Source organism: Engystomops pustulosus, chromosome 3 (genome assembly GCF_040894005.1).
Source record: "Engystomops pustulosus chromosome 3, aEngPut4.maternal, whole genome shotgun sequence".
Classification (NCBI taxonomy): Eukaryota; Metazoa; Chordata; class Amphibia; order Anura; family Leptodactylidae; genus Engystomops; species Engystomops pustulosus.
Genome location: NC_092413.1, coordinates 87588272 through 87609601, shown reverse-complemented (window position 1 = coordinate 87609601; position 21330 = coordinate 87588272). Strand labels below are relative to the sequence as shown.

Sequence of the window (21330 nt, the reverse complement as noted above, 5' to 3'; positions counted from 1 at the left end):
GATGGCCTGGTCGAGAGGTTTAACAAGACCTTGAAGGGGATGCTTAAGAGGGTGGTCAGCAAAGATGGGAAGGACTGGGATTGTTTGTTGCCTTATTTGATGTTTGCCATACGTGAAGTTCCCCAGTCCTCCACGGGTTTCTCACCCTTTGAGCTGTTATATGGCCGTTCCCCACGTGGGCTTTTGGATGTAGCCAAGGAGACCTGGGAGCAGGAGAGGACCCCCCACCGTAGTGTGATAGAACACGTCTCCCTAATGCAGGACCGCATAGCGGCGGTAATGCCCCTTGTAAAGGAGCACATGACAAGGGCACAAGAGGCCCAGTCTAGGGTCTACAATAGGTCAGCCAGACTCAGGACCTTTAACCCAGGCGACAGAGTGCTAGTTCTGGTGCCCACCGTGGAGAGCAAGTTCTTGGCCAAATGGCAAGGGCCATATGAGGTCATGGAGAGAGTGGGGAAGGTAACCTACAGGGTATCTCAGCCGGGGAGGAGGAAACCCGAACAGATATACCACGTGAACCTCCTAAAGCCATGGAGGGAAAGAGAGTCCCTGATGGCCATGGGAGTAGAGAAGACGTCTGTCTCCAAAAAGGGGACACCGGAGGTAGGTGTACCCGATGCCAAGGTGCCTGAAGTACGGATCTCGGAGTCCCTCTCCAGGGCCCAGATTCAGGAAGCGAGGGAGTTTGTGCTCCGAAATATGGAGGTGTTCTCTAAGTTACCGGGACGTACTTCAGTCATCAAGCATGACATCATAACCGAACCCCACATCCGGGTACACCAAAAACCTTACCGGGTCCCTGAAGCGCGCCGGCTTGCCATATCCGAAGAAGTCAGGCAGATGTTAGACCTGGGGGTTATCGAGGAGTCTAAAAGTGACTGGTCGAGTCCTATTGTGTTGATTCCCAAACCTGATGGTTCCCTACGGTTCTGCAATGATTTTAGGAAGTTGAACGAGGTGTCCAAATTTGATTCCTATCCCATGCCCAGGGTTGACGAGTTGATAGAACGACTTGGACAGGCTAGGTTCTTCTCCACCCTTGACCTGACGAAAGGGTATTGGCAGGTACCCCTGACTGACAGGGCTAAAGAGAAGACCGCTTTTGTTACCCCTGATGGGCTTTTTCAGTACGTGGTACTCCCCTTTGGGCTACATGGGGCTCCCGCCACATTCCAGAGGTTAATGGATCTCGTGCTAAAACCTCACCGGAGTTATGCCTCGGCCTACTTAGATGACATCATAGTCTATAGTAGCGACTGGGAGAGTCATCTAGCCAAAGTACAAGCAGTGGTAGACTCCCTGAGGGCAGCAGGGCTGACAGCGAACCCCCAAAAGTGTGCACTGGGTCTGGAAGAGGCCCGTTACCTGGGGTACCGTATTGGGCGAGGGGTCATCAAACCCCAAGTAAATAAAGTAGAGGCGATCCAGCAGTGGCCACGACCTTTGAGCAAGAAGCAAGTGAGGGCTTTTCTGGGCATAGTGGGCTATTATCGCCGATTTATCCCCGATTTTGCGACAATAGCGGCACCCCTGACTGACCTGACTAAGGGTAGCAGGGCGGTGATGGTAAAGTGGAGTGAAGAGGCTGAGGGGGCGTTTCAGCGACTTAAGACGGTTTTGTGTGAGGGACCGATACTGATCACCCCTAACTTCACCAAGACCTTTATTGTGCAGACTGACGCTTCTGACGTGGGCTTGGGGGCTGTCCTGTCCCAAGTAGTGGAGGGTGAGGAACATCCCGTGACATTCCTGAGCCGCAAGCTCACACCTCCTGAAAAGAACTATAGTATAGTTGAGAGGGAGTGCTTGGCGATCAAATGGGCTCTGGAATCCCTGAGGTATTATCTGGTAGGGCGGCAGTTTACACTGGTGACTGATCACTCTCCCCTAACCTGGATGAGTCAGGCCAAGGAGAGGAACACCAGGGTCACAAGGTGGTTCCTAATGCTCCAGAATTTTAAATTCACGGTGGAACATCGAGCAGGAAAGCTGCATGGGAATGCCGATGCCCTGTCCCGTACCCACTGTCTGATGGCCAAATATGTTCGTCCCCACAGGGTCAAACAGAGGGGGAGGGTATGTGAGACACTGAAGGGGTTAACTGTGGATGGGCGGTATGTTTCCCCTAGGTTTTGCTTCTATGCAAGGCCTTAGTGCTGAGGTGGGTTTGTCCAGCACCTTGGACACAGGTGATGGGAACACCCTAATTAGCCTGGATAAAATGACTCAGCAGAGTTGAGTGGGTTGTCTCTCTGTGGAAGGAGGCTGAGAGGACACAGCTCTGACCTGTGTGTCTGGAGCAGCCACGTGATCTTTGTTTAGTGTGAGCTAGTGGACTATTTGTATAGTTAGCACCCTGACGGGTAGGTTTTCTTTTGTTTATTCAAATACCTGAATGTAAAGGCTTGTTTTATTTTGCTGCAATAAACGCAGGCGAGACCTGTTTGGACTGTACCCTGGTGTCCCTGTCTTGAACTGCATCCCAGCACCCCGCTACCACGGTCTCTACTGGGCCAAATCCCCACAATAGATACCCTTGGAGTATGCTGCCTTCTCCTACCAATCCACAGCGGTTTGGCCCTATTATCCATTTCCTTCGGCGATACTTACCTTCTTGTTCACGTGTGTTCACATTTGCACTGGGTTTTCACTTTTTGCACCATCTCACTATTATGTTGAATTTTTCTTTTCATGTATATATATCACTTTTAATCATGTGCATTATACATTCATTTATGTCTGTATTATTAGTTATAATTGATTATGTATCATTTTTGTGACACATTAGACACTGTTGTTCATATGTATATTTTTTTTTTGCATTTGTCACTTCCTTATTTGCCTGTTGAATATTGGGTCTGTGCAATATATTTATGCGTTTTTCGCTATATTAATTATAACACTAGGTTCTATCCCACTCTACATACTATTATTATTCATGATGCATAGTTTGCACACACTATAATGGGCTTATGTGCAATACAAGTGAGTTGGTTTTTTCCTATGCCTCCTATGCCCTTTCCCCATGCGCACGTATTCTACTTGTTCAGTCTCCTATGCCGGCTGACGTGCGGGTATTCTCACGATGCTTTGCTGTTCCCGCGCATGCGCACTACACCTCCGGGCGGCGGCCTGTGTTTAGCGCACACCGCCAGTCGCTGGTCTTTTAGGTACGTTTGTTTACTCTTCCCATGGCATTGGTTAGCACTCAGGTGGTAATTACTTTGTGTAGGTTCCTATTGGCCTATGGCAGCTTAAATACAAGACTCTCCCAACACGTAGCACTCCCCTTGATCCGTGGCTTGTACTTTTATCTTGTGGTATGGTATATTTACTACCTTGTTGGATTATAGATTTGGCTGTATTCTCCTCATGCCTCATCTTGTTATGGATTGTATAACCTATCTCTAAGCTCTCTGTTTTCTGGCTATTACCTCTGTACAAACCACTTTTTATCCCTCCTTTTGGTCCACATGTCATTGTCCGTACTTATATGTATTTTTATGGTTACAAATAAAGATTGTTTTTGTGAATTTATCACTAGCTATATGGTTATTCATTGTTTTTTATACTTGGGTCAGCTTATACTCGAGTATACACGGCAATTTTTATTACTTTAATCATAGTCAAAAGTTTACATACACTTAGATTACTATTCCTTTAAAATATTTGGGACAGCCCATATGATGATTTCATGTCTAAGGAAGCTTCAAATAGGTTTATTGGCAACATCTGAGTTAAAGACACACCTGTGGATTTATGTGAGGCAATTTAGAAACACACAGCTTCTTTGTGTCATATCATGGGAAATGTGGACTTGCACAAGCCCGCTTCATCCTGGTGTGCAATTTACAGATACCTGACTTTTCTCATTCACCTGTACAAATAATTATATGCAACTACAAATAAGATGGGAATTTGCAGCCATGATATCACTCAGGAAAGTCTGAAATGTGCATATCTACCCAAGAAGATGCTGTGAAAATGCTGGCTGAAGCTGGTAAGAGTGTGTCATTATCCACAGTGAAAAGGGAACCATATCGAAAAGGGGTTAAAGATTAATGTTTGAAAATGTAAAGGACATGTCCTATGGTTTGCTGAAACTAAAATTGAACTGTTTAATCACAAGTGCACGACCATTGTTACATTTGGAGGAAAAAGGGAAAAGGTTGCAAGCCTGAGAACACTTTGTCAAATGTGAAACACAGGGGTGTCAGCATCATGTTGTGGTGTTCTTTGGCTGCAGGAGTGATTGTTGCACTTTAGAAAATAGATGGCATTATGAGGAAAGGACTTTATGTGGCAATACTGAAGCAACATCTCAACATATCAGCCAGGAATTTAAAGCTTGGGCGCAAATGGGTCTTGCAAATGCATAATGACCCAAAGCATACTGCCAAACTAGCCATAAAGTGGATTAAAAGTTTTCTCACGAAAAAAAAGTTCCCATATCTTAATCCCTAGTAATCCAAACATAATAAAGGTAACTTTTAACCACTTACTTTACAATTTTACTTTTGCTGATTCTGCTTCTATCCCAGCATCAGCTAGCTCAGTGTAAGATATAGATCTGTGGGTTTGGTCTAGATGTGCGCATCAGTTGGGTCACTTGGCTACCCTGCATCTGCTGGCTGGCCGACAGCTTTCCGTAGTCTGTAACTATTGACACACTTATGTGCCTTCAGGGGGTCTTGTGATGAAGAATGCCTCCTTCATGCAGGTAGGCTTCACAGTCAGCGACCAGCTCCTACAAGGTTCTGGACAGCTCCTACATTGAGTGTGCTGAAGCCTTCTCTTGAGTGAATGTTTTTTTAGGCTTTTTGTGGCCTTTTGTCTTAGGCTTTTGTCTGATCCACTCCAGGACCAGTTTGACCTGCTCTGTAGTGGCCTGACCCGCTCCACAAACCATATGACCCGCTGTATGATCCACTCCACAATGTGTCTGACCTGCTGCCTGATGTGCTTTTGTGGCTATCTTCTCCACCGGGAATTCAGTTTACACTCCAGACCCACAGTGCACTCCACCCCGACTTCACTGAGAGCAGCAGCTTTGGGCACACACTGTTCTCATTGGTAATGTCAAAGCAGTAGGCTTCCCCACATCCTTTCACCACTCATGAGTCTCTGCACCCCATGCCCCATCTCCTCGCATGCCTTTGCCAGATACCCAGCGTCACTAATGCTAGTGAGCACCACATACAGGATGTATATGTTATAGATTATAGATTGATAGATTGATGATAGAAGACAAGTATGAAAGATATAGATTTGCAACATCCCTGCCAATGCATGGGCAAGGTGGTAGTTGCAAATAGCGCCCTCTCCACGTCAGGAGCTGTTAGGGGGACTGATCATATCTAGTCTGTAGGTGTTGGACAACTGTGTAATTGCAGCTGTAGCTACTGCCCTACAAGGCACCTGACCAGGGAGTATATAAACCCCTGCCGGGCGGAAGAACGTGGTTCAGTTCAGACACCACCAGACCTCAGGGTCTGTCTGCCACAGCCACTGTCCTAATCCCAGGAACTACAGGTATCTCAGGCCACTGCCTAGCACCCAGGGCAAGTCTGGAGACTTAAGGCCTGAACTGAGATAAACCACCCGGACACCAGCCCAGCCTGAACCTACTAACAGGCTGCGTGTAACCTTCCTGTGGACCGGCTCTCAATGACTCTTCCAGCTTGAGAAGCTGCTGTTAATCGTTTGGTTGTTGCCTGCTGTTCAATAAAGAAATTTGAGTTGATTCGCACAAAGTTGCCTCTGTCTGATCCCTGTATACGGCTGCTTACCACCATGGGCTTCCTCATCCATCATCCAGGGACTCATCCTACAGACACCTCAGGGGTTTGCCCAAGGAGAAATCACTGCATCAGCCTCTCCTTCCATATTTCTTGCACACATCACCTGCTGGAGGCCTGCCAAACTGTAGATCAGCCCTCCGGTCCCCATACCAAGCACCATGACCACAGTGTGCCAAAGACTGCAATAGCAAGCCACTCTGTTATTTTGGGCCCTGGCTGCCTCCAGGTCACCAAGAAAAGGCTAGGTCCCGGTGGGGGATGTGGCTGATTTATTTAGATTTATAGATAGTGTGAGAAGGTACAAGGGGCCTTTATTGATGGCAGATATGTGTCACCGAGGTGCCTGGCCTCAGTGAAATGAGACGGTTAATGTTTGGTCAGGAACCTTAGGTTTCTGACAATATTTAATGTAGCAAAGCTGCTTAATGCAGTTGATCCGGGCCGGCTTTCATTGGAGTAGTCAAGAGCAGGGTGGGTGACTACTCCCACATATCCAGGTCAGATTTTGGCTGACAGATAAAGCCAGGAAGCTCAGGTGAGCTAGGTGTATGTGTTTGCAGTCTGGAAGTCTCTGCTACACTGCATGCAGAGCTGGAGGTGTTACACAGCCAAGGATCAGCAATAGTGACATTGTTTGGTTATGCTGCTGGATGGAGACACAACCTACAAAGGACTGTGAGTCAGGCCTGTTTATATGGACTGTATTTTCTGTTATATGCTGAAGCAAGCGATTTTTTTTCGTTAAACTGTTTTGGAAAGAAATAAAACAGCTACCTGGACTGTTACTGAAGTTGCCATTTGAGTTGATCCCCTACAATTGGTGCTTTGGATGTGGGCATAATCCCCTGGATATATTGTTTGTTTAGAGCAAAGGCTTCAGCTCAGAGCCAGCACACAGCAGCTGCCATGGAGGAGGTGATCAAGCACCTTGTGCAGTCAAACTTGCAGCAACAGAGAGCACATGCAGAGGCTTTGCGAGCCCAACAAGCTCCTTGTCCAGTAGATGGCAGTACTGACAGACGCCGTCCACATGCAGGAGAGTCCAGCTCTGCCAGACCAAAATGATGGTCACCTTGTCAGAAAGACTGTAAGGGAAGCATTGCAGAAGATGACCCCAGAGGATGACGTTGAGGCGTTCCTCACAGTATTTCAGCGAGTGGCTGACCAGGAGAAGCTGCCGCCAGGTCAGTGGGCTGAAGTACTGGCTCCATATTTAACTGGCGAGCCCCAAAAGGCATATTATGACCTGGCCCTGCAGGATGCCAAGGAGTACCCCAAATTAAAAGCGGAAATACTGGCACGGGTTGGTGCCACCTTAGCAGGCTGAGCACAGAGGGTGCAACACTGGGCCTATAGCCTGGACAAGCCGCCAAGATCACAGCTGTTTGACCTTTTGCATCTAGTCCAGAAGTGGACACCTGCTCTCCAGCCCAGATTGTCGAACGAGTGGTTGTAGACCGATTTATGCACTCGCTCCCCCGTGCCATACAGTGCTGGGTTGCACAGGGTGACCCCCAGAATGCAGATGATCTAGTGGGATTGGTGGAGAGGTTCCACACTATGGAGAAATCCCTGGGAGGGCCAGGGAATATGAAATCCGTATACTGGGAGCCCCATAAAGATTGGAACTGTCAGAAACTGGGGCCTAAAATCTCTCATGATGGTCGCACCAAGGACAAAGGGGGGTACAAACCAGTGACCAAAGGGATACCCCGGGAGGTAATTTGTTGGAGATGTCATGTCATTTGGTCACTCTCATCTCGGCCACTCTCCCTCACATTATGGCCCCTGGGAAAACTCTGGGTGTCACATGCATCCATGGGGACACCAAGGTTTACCCAGTGGCTCAGGTTATGCTTGGGACAGACCAGGGTACTGTGTTGCACAATGTGGGGGTTGTTAAACAACTGCTGTATGAGGTAATTGTTGGACGTGATTGCCCTCTGTTCTGGGACCTATGGGCCAAGGTAGCTTTGTAAAGTTCCCCAGAGAACCCAGTCAACTCTGTTGATGAAAATCCTGAGGAAACACTAGGGTTCCCTCTGAATGCCCTAATAGGGGAGAATGAGGAAGATTCAACTTCAGAGGAGGCAGCTGTCCCTGACTTAAATGTATCGAGGGAAAATTTTGGCACAGCCCAACTCTGGGACATGACCTTAAAAGGGGCGCTAGAGAATGTTACAGTGTTAAATGGGGCTGCTCAAGAACCTGGGGCAGACAACCGGTACCCACATTTTGCCCTGAATCAGGACCTTTTATATCGGGTGACTAAAATAAGGGATGAGATAGTGGAGCAGCTACTAGTCCCAGGGCCATATAGACGTATGGTTATGGATATGGCCCATTCACACGTGTTGGGAAGTCACCTAGGGGTGGACAAAACACTTGAGAGGGTACTACCACGGTTCTATTGGCCAGGTTGTTACCGGGAAATCAGAGATTACTGTCAATCCTGTCCTATCTGCCAGATCACATGCCCAGTGGCACATTTCCACAGCCCTCTGGTCCCTTTGCCAATTATTGAGGTCCCATTTGAAAGAATAGCAATGGACCTGGTAGGACCCTTAGTGAAGTCAGCTCGGGGGCATCAGTACATCCTAGTCATTGTGGATTAATCAACACGTTACCCCGAGGCTGTCCCCCTAAGGCACCCCTCCTCCCGAAATATTGCCAGGGAGTTGTTCTATGTTTTTTCCCACACAGGAATTCCCAAGGAGATCTTAACGGACCAGGGAACCCCGTTCATGTCAAAAGTGATGAGGGAACTGTGTAAGGTGTTAAAAGTCACACAGTTGCGCACATCAGTGTACCACCCCCAGACAGATGGTCTTGTGGAGAGGTTTAATAAGACCCTAAAAGCCATGCTGAAAAAGGTGGTAGAGAAGGATGGGCGAGACTGGGACTGTCTTTTACCGTATCTTTTGTTTTCGATTAGAGAAGTGCCCCAATCCTCCACCAGGTTTTCACCCTTTGAATTACTTTATGGCAGGCACCCCAGAGGTCTCTTAGATGTGGCAAAAGAAACTTGGGAAAGTGAGGTTACACTCAGAAGGAGCATCTTCTCCAGGCCCAAGAGTCACAGGCCAGGGTCTATAATAGATCTGCTTGTGTGAGACAGTTCCATCCAGGAGATCGCATACTGGTGTTAGTCCCTACTGCGGAGAGCAAGTTCCTAGCAAAATGGCAGGGGCCCTATGAGATAGTGGAAAAGGTTGGGGAGGTCAACTATAGGGTCCATCAGCCAGGGAAGAGGAAGCCCTTCCAGATCTATCATGTCAATCTGATCAAACCCTGGAAAGAGAGAGACCCCCCTGAGGCTTCTTGCCTAGTGACTCAATCGGAGTCATCCATCGAAGCCGTAAAAATTTCAGAGAGCGTATCCCCTTCCCAAAAACAACATTGTAGGGAAATGCTGCAGGGGAACAAGATTCTGCAACGACTACCGCAGACTCAATGAGGTATCCGCAGTGGATGCTTACCCCTAGGGCCAGCCAGGTACATCAGCACCCTAGACCTTACTAAGGGATATTGGCAGATTCCATTGTCTAAAGAGGCTAAGGAAAAAACAGCTTTTGTCCACACCTGAGGGGAGTTTCCAGTACAATCGAATGCCATTTGGGTTGCAGGGGGCCCCTGTCACTTTCCAGAGAGCCATGGACCAGGTTCTACGTCCTCACAGGAAGTATGCAGCAGCGTACTTGGATGATATTGTTATTTTCAGTCATGACTGGGAAAGTCACCTCATTAAGCTTCAGGCTGTTCTGAATTCTCTAAGAAGGGCGGGATTTACGATTAATCCAAATAAATGTGCCCTAGGAATGGATGAAACCAGGTACCTGGGTTACATAGTGGGAAGAGGGGAAATTAAACCCCAACTGAATAAAGTGGAAGCTATTCAGAATTGGCCCCGCCCACTTAACAAGAAACGGGTCCGGGCATTTCTAGGAATTGTGGGATACTACAGGCGATTTGTCCCCAGGTTTGCAGAGATAGCAGTTCCTTTGACTGACCTCACAAAGGGTACAAAGTCGGCAATGGTGCAGTGGTCTCCAGAAGCAGAGCGGGCTTTTAAAGAGTTAAAAGAAGCCTTGTGTAGTCAACCAGTGTTGATAGCTCCTGACTTCTCCCGCGAGTTTGTGGTCCAGACAGATGCGTCTGATGTAGGTCTGGGTGCAGTTTTGTCTCAAGTATTAAATGGGGAAGAGCACCCAGTGATTTATCTTAGCAGGAAACTGTCCCCAGCGGAGAGAAATTATGCCATTATTGAGAGAATGTCTGGCCATAAAGTGGGCACTAGACTCCCTCAGGTACTATTTATTGGGATGGAGGTTCAAACTAGTGTCAGACCATGCCCCACTAAGATGGATGCGGGAGAAGAAGGGGAAAAATGCCCGGGTCACCCGCTGGTTCCTGGCCCTACAAGATTTTTCTTTCACAGTGGAGCACAGGCCAGGAAAAATGCAGGGAAATGCAGACACCCTGTCAAGGGTGCATAGTCTGGTGGATAAAGGTGCCAAAACCCCCAGCTTTTGTCAGAGGAGGGGGGTATGTGAGAAGGTACAAGGGGCCATTATTGATGGCAGATATGTGTCACCGAGGTGCCTGGCCTCAGTGAAGTGAGACGGATAATGTTTGGTTAGGAACCTTAGGTTTCTGACAATATTTAATGTAGCAAAGCTGCTTAATGCAGTTGATCCGGGCCGGCTTTCATTGGAGTAGTCAAGAGCAGGGTGGGTGACTACTCCCACATATCCAGGCCAGGTTTTGGCTGAGAGATAAAGCCAGGAAGCTCAGGTGAGCTAGGTGTATGTGTTTGCAGTCTGGAAGTCTCTGCTACACTGCATGCAGGGCTGGAGGTGTTACACAGCCAAGGATCAGCAATAGTGACATTGTTTGGTTATGCTGCTGGATGGAGACACAACCTACAAAGGACTGTGAGTCAAGCCTGTTTATATGGACTGTATTTTCTGTTATATGCTGAAGCAAGCGATTCTGTTTCGTTAAACTGTTTTGGAAAGAATTAAAACAGCTACCTGGACTGTTACTGAAGTTGCCATTTGAGTTGATCCCCTACAATAGATAGATTTGTAGATGCAGAAATATAAAGTAGATAGCGAGTTGGATGATAGAAAGATATGAGAGATAGAAGATTGATAGATAATAGGAGATAGGTAGAAATACCGGGTACCAGCTCAGGGTGAGCTGGTGCCGGAGCTTATTTTAGTCAGCGGCTACATAGGAAGTGAATGAGAGCCGCGTGCACGGTAAGCGCCGAGCGCGTACCTGCCTGCGCCGGCTATAACGTTTAAAAAGTGTTTTAAACCGCGATACCGCGGTTTAAAACACTGACTAAAATAAGCTCCGGCACCAGCTCACCCTGAGCTGGTGCCCGATATTTCCATCGGAAACCTGCCACTACAAGTGGTAGGTTTCCTTTAAAAGAGCAATACATACTCTGCCTACAAAAGGCCACATGCAGGGGGCCCATTAAGGGCAGGTTACCCTGGGCAAATTCCCAGTTTGCCGCCCCCTAACGCCAGCCCTGCCTATATGTGGGCATTGCACAGTTCTCCTTCTCCTATGCGGTATAGATGAGCATAGCATACTACTAGTACTCATATCCTGTATATATGGGCACAGAACAGTACTACTTCTCCTGTACTGTATATATGGGCACAGGACAGTACTTCTACTCCTACACTGTATATATGGGAACATGGCAGTACTACTACTCCTGTAATGTATATATGGGCACAGAACTGTACTATTCCTCCTGTACTGTATACATGGGCACAGCACTACTACTCCTGTACTCTATATGTGGAAACAGGACCGTACTACTACTCCTGTACTGTGTATATGAGAACAGGACAGTACTACTGCTCCTGTACTGTATATATGGGCACAGGACAGTACTACTACTCTTGTACTGTATATATGGGCGGCACAGAACAGTACTACTGCTCCTGTACTGCATATATGGGCACAGCACAGTACTACTACTCCTGTACTGTATATATGGGCACAGGATAGTACTACTTCTCCGGTACTGTATATATGGGCACAGGATAGTACTACTTCTCCGGTACTGTATATATGGGCACAGAATAGTACTACTACTCCGGTACTGTATATATGGGCACAGAACAGTAGTACTACTCCTGTACTGTATATATGGGCACAGCACAGTACTACTACTCCTGTGCTGTATACATGGGCACATGACAGTACTACTACTCCTGTACTGTATATATGGGCACAGGACAGTACTAATACTCATGTAATGCATATATGGGAGCAGGACAGTACTACTGCTCCTGTACTGTATATATGGGAACATCACAGTACTACTACTCCTGTACTGTATATATGGGCACAGTACAGTACTACTACTCCTGTAATGCATATATGGGAACAGGACAGTACTACTGCTCCTGTACTGTATATATGGGAACAGCACAGTACTACTACTCCTGTACTGTATACATGGGCACATGACAGTACTACTACTCCTGTACTCTATATATGGGGACAGGGCAGTACTACTACTCTTGTACTGTATACATGGGCACAGGACAGTACTACTACTCCTGTACTGAATATATGGGCACAGTACAGTACTACCACTCCTGTACTGTATATGTGGGCAGAGGGCAGTGCTACTACTCCTGTACTGTATATATGGGCACAGCCCAGTACTACTACTCATGTACTCTATACATGGGCACAGGACAGTACTACTACTCCTGTACTCTATATATGGGAACAGGGCAGTACTACTACTCTTGTACTGTATACATGAGCACAGGACAGTACTACTACTCCTGCACTCTATATATGGGGACAGGACAGTACTATTACTCTTGTACTGTATATATGGGCACAGAACAGTACTATTTTCCCTGTACTGTACATATGGGCACAGGACAGTACTACTACTCCTGTACTGCATATATGGGCTCAGGATAGTACCACTACTCCAGTACTGTATATATGGGCACAGGACAGTACTACTACTCTGGTACTGTATATATGGGCACAGTACTACTACTCCTGTACTGTATATATGGGCACAGGACAGTACTAATACTCCTGTAATGCATGTATGGGAACAGGACAGTACTCCTGCTCCTGTACTGTATATATGGGAACAGCACAGTACTACTACTCCTGTACTGTATATATGGGCACAGTACAGTACTACTACTCCTGTAATGCATATATGGGAACAGGACAGTACTACTACTCCTGTACTGTATATATGGACACAGCCCAGTACTACTACTCCTGTACTGTATATATGGACACAGCCCAGTACTACTACTCCTGTACTGTATATATGGGCACTGCCCAGTACTACTACTCCTGTACTCTATATATGGGGACAGGGCAGTACTACTACTCTTGTACTGTATACATGGGCACAGGACAGTACTACTACTCCTGCACTCTATATATGGGGACAGTACTATTACTCTTGTACAGTATATATGGGCACAGAACAGTACTACTTTCCCTGTACTGTACATATGGGCACAGGACAGTACTACTACTCCTGTACTGCATATATGGGCTCAGGATAGTACCACTACTCCAGTACTGTATATATGGGCACAGGACAGTACTACTACTCTGGTACTGTATATATGGGCACAGTACTACTACTCCTGTACTGTATATATGGGCACAGGGCAGTACTAATACTCCTGTAATGCATATATGGGAACAGGACAGTACTACTGCTCCTGTACTATATATATAAATGTGAACAGCAGAGTACTACTACTCCTGTACTGTATATATGGGCACAGTACAGTACTACTACTTCTGTAATGCATATATGGGAACAGGACAGTACTACTGCTCCTGTACTGTATATATGGGAACAGCACAGTACTACTGCTCCTGTACTGTATATATGGGAACAGCACAGTACTACTACTACTCCTGTACTGTATATATGGGCACTGCCCAGTACTACTACTCCTGTACTGTATATATGGGCACTGCCCAGTACTACTACTCCTGTACTGTATATATGGGCACTGCCCAGTACTACTACTCCTGTACTGTATATATGGGCACTGCCCAGTACTACTACTCCTGTACTGTATATATGGGCACTGCCCAGTACTACTACTCCTGTACTGTATATATGGGCACAGGACAGTACTACTACTCTTGAATTGTATATATGGGCACAGAACAGTACTACTTATCCTGTACTGTATATATGGGCACAGCCCAGTACTACTAATCCTGTACTGTATATATGGGCACAGCCCAGTACTAATACTCCTGTACTGTATATATGGGCACAGCCCAGTACTACTACTCCTGTACTGTATATATGGGCACAGCCCAGTACTACTACTCTTGTACTGTATATATGGCCACAGGACAGTACCATAACTCCTGTACTGTATATATGGCCACAGGACTATACTATTACTCTTGAATTGTATATATGGGCACAGAACAGTACTACTTATCCTGTACTGTACATATGGGCACAGCACAGTACTACTGCTCTTGTACTGTAGATATGGACACAGGACAGAACTACTTCTCCTGTACTGTATATATGGGCACAGTACAGTACTACTACTCCTGTACTGTATATATGGGAACAGGACAGTACTACTACTCCTGTACTGTATATACAGGCACAGCACAGTACTACTACTCCTGTACTGTATATATGGGCACACCACAGAACTACTACTCTTGTACTGTATATATGGGCACAGGACAGTACTACTACTCCTGTACTGTATATATGGGCCCAGTACAGTACTACTACTCCTGTACTGTAAATATGGGCACAGCACAGTACTACTGCTCTTGTACTGTATATATGGACACAGGACAGAACTACTACTCCTGTACTGTATATATGGGCACAGGACAGTACTACTACTCCTGTACTGTATATATGGGCACAGCACTACTACTCCAGTACTGTATATATGGGGACAGTACTACTACTCCTGTACTGTATATATGGGCACAGCACTACTTCTCCTGTACTATAGATATGGGCACAGGACAGTACTACTACTCTGGTACTGTATATATGGGCACAGAACAGTACTACTGCTCCTGTACTGTATATACGGGCACAGCACAGTACTACTACTCCTGTACTGAATATATGGGCAGAGCACAGAACTACTACTCCTGTACTATATAAATATATATATGGGCATATGACAGTACTACTGCTCCTGTACTGTATATATGTGCACAGCACTACTACTCCTGTACTAAATATATGGGCACAGCAGAGTACTACTACTTCTGTACTGTATATATGGGCACAGCACAGTACTACTACTCTTGTACTGTATATATGGGCACAGGACAGTACTACTACTCCTGTACTGTATATATGGGCATAGTACAGTACTACTACTCCTGTACTGTATATATGGGCACAGCACAGCACTACTAGTTCTGTACTATATATATGGGCACAGGGCAGTACTACTACTCCTGTACTGTATATATGGGCACAGCACTACTACTCTTGTACTGTATATATGGGCACAGCACAGTACTACTACTCTTGTACTGTATATATGGGCAAAGGACAGTACTACTACTCTGGTACTGTATATATGGGCATAGTACAGTATTACTACTCATGTACTGTATATATGGGCACAGCACTACTACTCCTGTACTGAATATATGGGCACAGCAGAGTACTACTACTTCTGTACTGTATATATGGGCACAGCACAGTACTACTACTCTTGTACTGTATATATGGGCACAGGACAGTACTACTACTCCTGTACTGTATATATGGGCATAGTACAGTACTACTACTCATGTACTGTATATATGGGCACAGCACAGTACTGCTATTTTACTGTATATACAGGCACAGGACAAAACTACTACTCCTGTACTGTATATATGGGTACAGTACTGCTACTCCTGTACTGTATATATGGGCATAGCACAGTGCTACTGCTCCTGTACTGTATATATGTGCACAGCACTACTACTCCTGTACTAAATATATGGGCACAGCAGAGTACTACTACTTCTGTACTGTATATATGGGCACAGCACAGTACTACTACTCTTGTACTGTATATATGGGCACAGGACAGTACTACTACTTCTGTACTGTATATATGGGCATAGTACAGTACTACTACTCCTGTACTGTATATATGGGCACAGCACAGCACTACTAGTTCTGTACTATATATATATGGGCACAGGGCAGTACTACTACTCCTGTACTGTATATATGGGCACAGCACTACTACTCCTGTACTGAATATATGGGCACAGCCCAGTACTACTACTCCTGTACTGTATATATGGGCACAGCACAGTACTACTACTCTTGTACTGTATATATGGGCAAAGGACAGTACTACTACTCTGGTACTGTATATATGGGCATAGTACAGTACTACTACTCATGTACTGTATATATGGGCACAGCACTACTACTCCTGTACTGAATATATGGGCACAGCAGAGTACTACTACTTCTGTACTGTATATATGGGCACAGCACAGTACTACTACTCTTGTACTGTATATATGGGCACAGGACAGTACTACTACTCCTGTACTGTATATATGGGCATAGTACAGTACTACTACTCATGTACTGTATATATGGGCACAGCACAGTACTGCTATTTTACTGTATATACAGGCACAGGACAAAACTACTACTCCTGTACTGTATATATGGGTACAGTACTGCTACTCCTGTACTGTATATATGGGCATAGCACAGTACTACTACTCCTGTACTGTATATATGGGCACAGCACAGTACTACTACTCTTGTACTGTATATATGGGCACAGTACAGTACTACTACTCCTGTACTGTATATATGGGCACAGTACAGTACTACTACTCCTGTACTGTATATATGGGCACAGCACTACTACTCCTGTACTGAATATATGGGCACAGCCCAGTACTACTACTCCTGTACTGTATATATGGGCACAGCACAGTACTACTACTCTTGTACTGTATATATGGGCAAAGGACAGTACTACTACTCTGGTACTGTACATATGGGCACAGAACAGTACTACTACTCTGGTACTGTATATATGGGCACAGAACAGTACTACTACTCTGGTATTGTATATACGGGCACAGAACAGTACTACTGCTCCTGTACTGTATATATGGACACAGCTCAGTACTACTCCTGTACTGTACATATGGGCACAGCACAGCATTACTACTCCTGTTCTATGTATATGGACACAGCACAGTACTACTACTCTTGTACTGTATATATGGGCACAGCACAGCATTACTACTCCTGTTCTATATATATGGACACAGCACAGTACTACTACTCCTGTACTGTATATATGGGCACAGGATAGTACTACTTCTCCGGTACTGTATATATGGACACAGCTCAGTACTACTCCTGTACTGTACATATGGGCACAGCACAGCATTACTACTCCTGTTCTATATATATGGACACAGCACAGTACTACTACTCTTGTACTGTATATATGGGCACAGCACAGCATTACTACTCCTGTTCTATATATATGGACACAGCACAGTACTACTACTCCTGTACTGTACATATGGGCACAGGATAGTACTACTTCTCCGGTACTGTATATATGGACACAGCTCAGTACTACTCCTGTACTGTACATATGGGCACAGCACAGCATTACTACTCCTGTTCTATATATATGGACACAGCACAGTACTACTACTCTTGTACTGTATATATGGGCACAGCACAGCATTACTACTCCTGTTCTATATATATGGACACAGCACAGTACTACTACTCTTGTACTGTATATATGGGCACAGGACGGTACTACTACTCCTGTATTGTATATATGAGTACAGTACTACTACTCTTGTACTGTATATATGGGCACAGGACAGTACTACTACTACTCCTGTACTGTATATTTGGGCACAGTACAGTACTACTACTCCTGTACTGTATATATGGGCACAGGACAGCACCCTTACTCCTGTACTGTATATATGGGCACAGCACTACTACTCCTGTACTGTATATATAGGCACAGCACTACTACCCCTGTACTGAATATATGGGCACAGCACAGTACTACTACTCCTGTACTGTATATATGGGCACAGAACAGTACTACTACTCCTGTACTGTATATATGGGCACAGTACAGTACTACTACTCTTGTACTGTATATATGGGCACAGGACGGTACTACTACTCCTGTATTGTATATATGATCACAGTACTACTACTCCTGTACTGTATATATGGGCACAGCACAGTACTACTACTCTTGTACTGTATATATGGGCACAGGACAGTACTACTACTACTACTCCTGTACTGTATATTTGGGCACAGTACAGTACTACTACTCCTGTACTGTATATATGGGCACAGGACAGTACTCTTACTCCTGTACTGTATACATGGGCAGAGCAGTACTACTCCTGTACTCTATATATGGGCACAGCACTACTACTCCTGTACTGAATATATGGGCACAGCACTACTACCCCTGTACTGAATATATGGGCACAGCACAGTACTACTACTCCTGTACTGTATATATGGGCACAGAACAGTACTACTACTCCTGTACTGTATATATGGGCACAGTACAGTACTACTACTCTTGTACTGTATATATGGGCACAGGATGGTACTACTACTCCTGTATTGTATATATGACCACAGTACTACTACTCCTGTACTGTATATATGGGCACAGCACAGTACTACTACTCTTGTACTGTATATATGGGCACAGGACAGTACTACTACTACTACTCCTGTACTGTATATTTGGGCACAGTACAGTACTACTACTCCTGTACTGTATATATGGGCACAGGACAGTACTCTTACTCCTGTACTGTATACATGGGCAGAGCAGTACTACTCCTGTACTCTATATATGGGCACAGCACTACTACTCCTGTACTGAATATATGGGCACAGCACAGTACTACTACTTCTGTACTGTATATATGGGCCTGAATTTGATTCAGGGCATTACCCCCTGTGTGTTCACAATGTGGCATCACATAGAAGGTACTGTACTATATAAATCAGTGATGGCTAACCTATGGCACTGGTGCCAGAGGTGGCACTCAGAGCCCTTTCTGTGGGCACTCAGGCCATCACCAGAGATGACTCCAGGTATCTTCCTGCAGTCGCAGACAACCCAGGACTTGCTGTGCACAGAGCTATTTTAAAGTGACAGCGCTACCTGGGACTATTTTCTGCTTTATTGGTGTCCTCAGGTGCTGGTATCAATGAAAACTGTGACAGAGAAGGGAGTATAAATCACAAATTACATTTCTGTGTTGGCACTTTGCGATAAATAAGTGGGTCTTTGTTGTAGTTTAGGCACTCGGCCTCTAAAAGGTTCGCCATCACTGATATAAATGGTAGTCTCTTTTGCCCACTTTGATGGCAATTCTTTCTTGTCATGGTGCTCTTTCGTCGGGGCAGTTTAACACGTTCTTGAGATTATCCTCAGAATGTATTAATGAGAGGCCAAAATACAAGTGAATAAAGAATTGATGAAAAGGAAACTTCATCATCGTCTTCATGTATAAAGTACAATCCTCACCACCATTTAAGGTCTTTTGTATGGAGAAATCCAGCTGAAGCCCCAAGAGGTCGCTGGTGTGGAAATAAAGACAACTCGGAAGAGAATGTGGGGGGAAGGGCAAGGCTGAAAGGCGAAAAATGAAAACAACTTTCTTCCTATTTTGCACGTTACAAGAGAAAACGCCAAGCCTCCTGTGTTACAGAAGGGGAATGGGAGGTAACGTGATAGCCCCCGTAACCTGAGGAGACAGCAGCCCAGCTTGCCTCACGCTGCCCTGCAGTAAGGGGAGCGCGGGAGAGCAGTCAGGACGGGGGGAGGAGGAGGGGCGAGCAGCGGGCAGGCAGCATAGCCCGGAGAGATAGCAGGGCAGCCGTACGCATCAGCAGAGGTCAGCGCGCAGCACCACACACACGCAGTGGTCGGCCAATGGAAGGAACCCATCTCCTAACTTCTTCTGAGGCTTCTCCCAAACTCTGCCTCCAACTTCTCCAATGAGCCAGAAGGCAGCAGCAGCTCTTGTCTTCTTCAGGCGGATGGGTGAGCTCTTCCTGCCGGGCTGTGTAAGGAGGAGACGATGAAGAAGACCACTAACAATAACCACATCAGCCATCATGTGTACGGTGTCCCGGGTATCAGAGGCTGGCTTCCCAGGTTATCTCCGCGCTGCTCACTGCGGGACTATGGCTTGTGCATGGCCACTCTGCTGCTCTTCTGCCTGGGCTCCCTCTTCTACCAGCTGAACGGAGGACCCCCGCAGCTTCTGCTGGACCTGCGCCTCTACCTGGGTAAGTGCCATGTGTACATGTGCCAGGCAGGAATGCAGGACACCTGCAGCACAGAAACTTCCTGCCCGGGGCTGGTGCCTGCTGATCACTTGTCAGATGCACATGGTGAGGTGTATCATGGAGGGATTGCCTGCTTATATCTCTGGGGAGATTACAGAACCGTCATATCTGGCAGGGAGAGCTCCATGTCAGTGCTTGTCATCAGCCTGGATGTGGAAGGCATATCCAGTGCTGGGAATTCTGAGCCTTCCTAATGTATGTTACCATATTTAAAGGGACTATCCACCTTTCTAAAAGTGTTGGCTTATCCTGTAAGACCTTGCCAATCCCTGAAAAAGTGCGTCTCCAAGTATTATTTACATGCTGTAATTCTGTTCTTTCTTTGTAGCCTTGTCCTGTGGTCAGTACATAAAACCACCACTGTAAAATCAGTTTTAGTAAGGTGGATTAACGCTTCAGGTGTCACAGATGTAGACTTATTATTACAGCGTTACATAGACACAAGTAGAATTTTCCTGTATTATTTCTCTTACTTATTATCCACGCCCTGCTCTTTCTACAAAAACTGCATCAAAATGGCACAGGTGAAAACAACCAAAACAGGAAAAAAGGATGGTCACCAAACAGGCCAATGCGGGCATTAAAAAGAATGTAAATTGTGCTTAATACATATATTAGTTTTATTGTTGTAGTAGCTTTTAATATATTTGAAAGGTCGCCAATGATGCTTTTATACTCTTTCCACAGTCTTATTCTTTTCTATGTATCACTTTCGGTCCATGACATGTCAGGCCCAGGTGACTTCTCACATGGCTTAATGTCCCCCCACTTTGTATCCGGCGTGTTTGTTCTGAACTTTGCCTTCTAGTGCACATATATCAGATGGTGGACACCAAAAACAGAAGTTTTGTGCAGTAGCATTGTGGTAATCAGAATTATAATCCGATGTGGGTGCAGGCTTCAAGGGATCTGGCTTAAGGTCCCATCAATCAGAAATCCAAAACAGGGAAGCAGCACTCTGTAGTGAATAATGGTATTTATTTCACCAGTGGAAGAAATACAATGTTTCAGCTATCTCAAGTATAACCAAGCCAAGTATAACCAAGCCATTTTCAAGTATAACAAACAGTGATACAAGGTGGG

General features: G+C 45.7%; 1 protein-coding gene and 1 long non-coding RNA gene across 2 annotated transcripts in view; one reads left to right on the top strand and one right to left on the bottom strand.

The window, feature by feature from the left end:
• LOC140121587 (uncharacterized) overlaps window positions 1-21330 on the bottom strand; it is a 41331-nt gene that overhangs the window by 19452 nt on the left and 549 nt on the right. The gene's annotated exons all lie outside the window — the stretch shown is intronic.
• The window catches only part of UST (uronyl 2-sulfotransferase), a 169824-nt gene continuing 168007 nt past the window's right edge, over window positions 19514-21330 (top strand). The window contains exon 1 of the mRNA XM_072141329.1: window positions 19514-20187. Coding sequence (XP_071997430.1) covers window positions 19977-20187 — 211 coding nt within the window. The 5' untranslated portion in view covers window positions 19514-19976. The remainder of the gene's footprint in view (window positions 20188-21330) is intronic.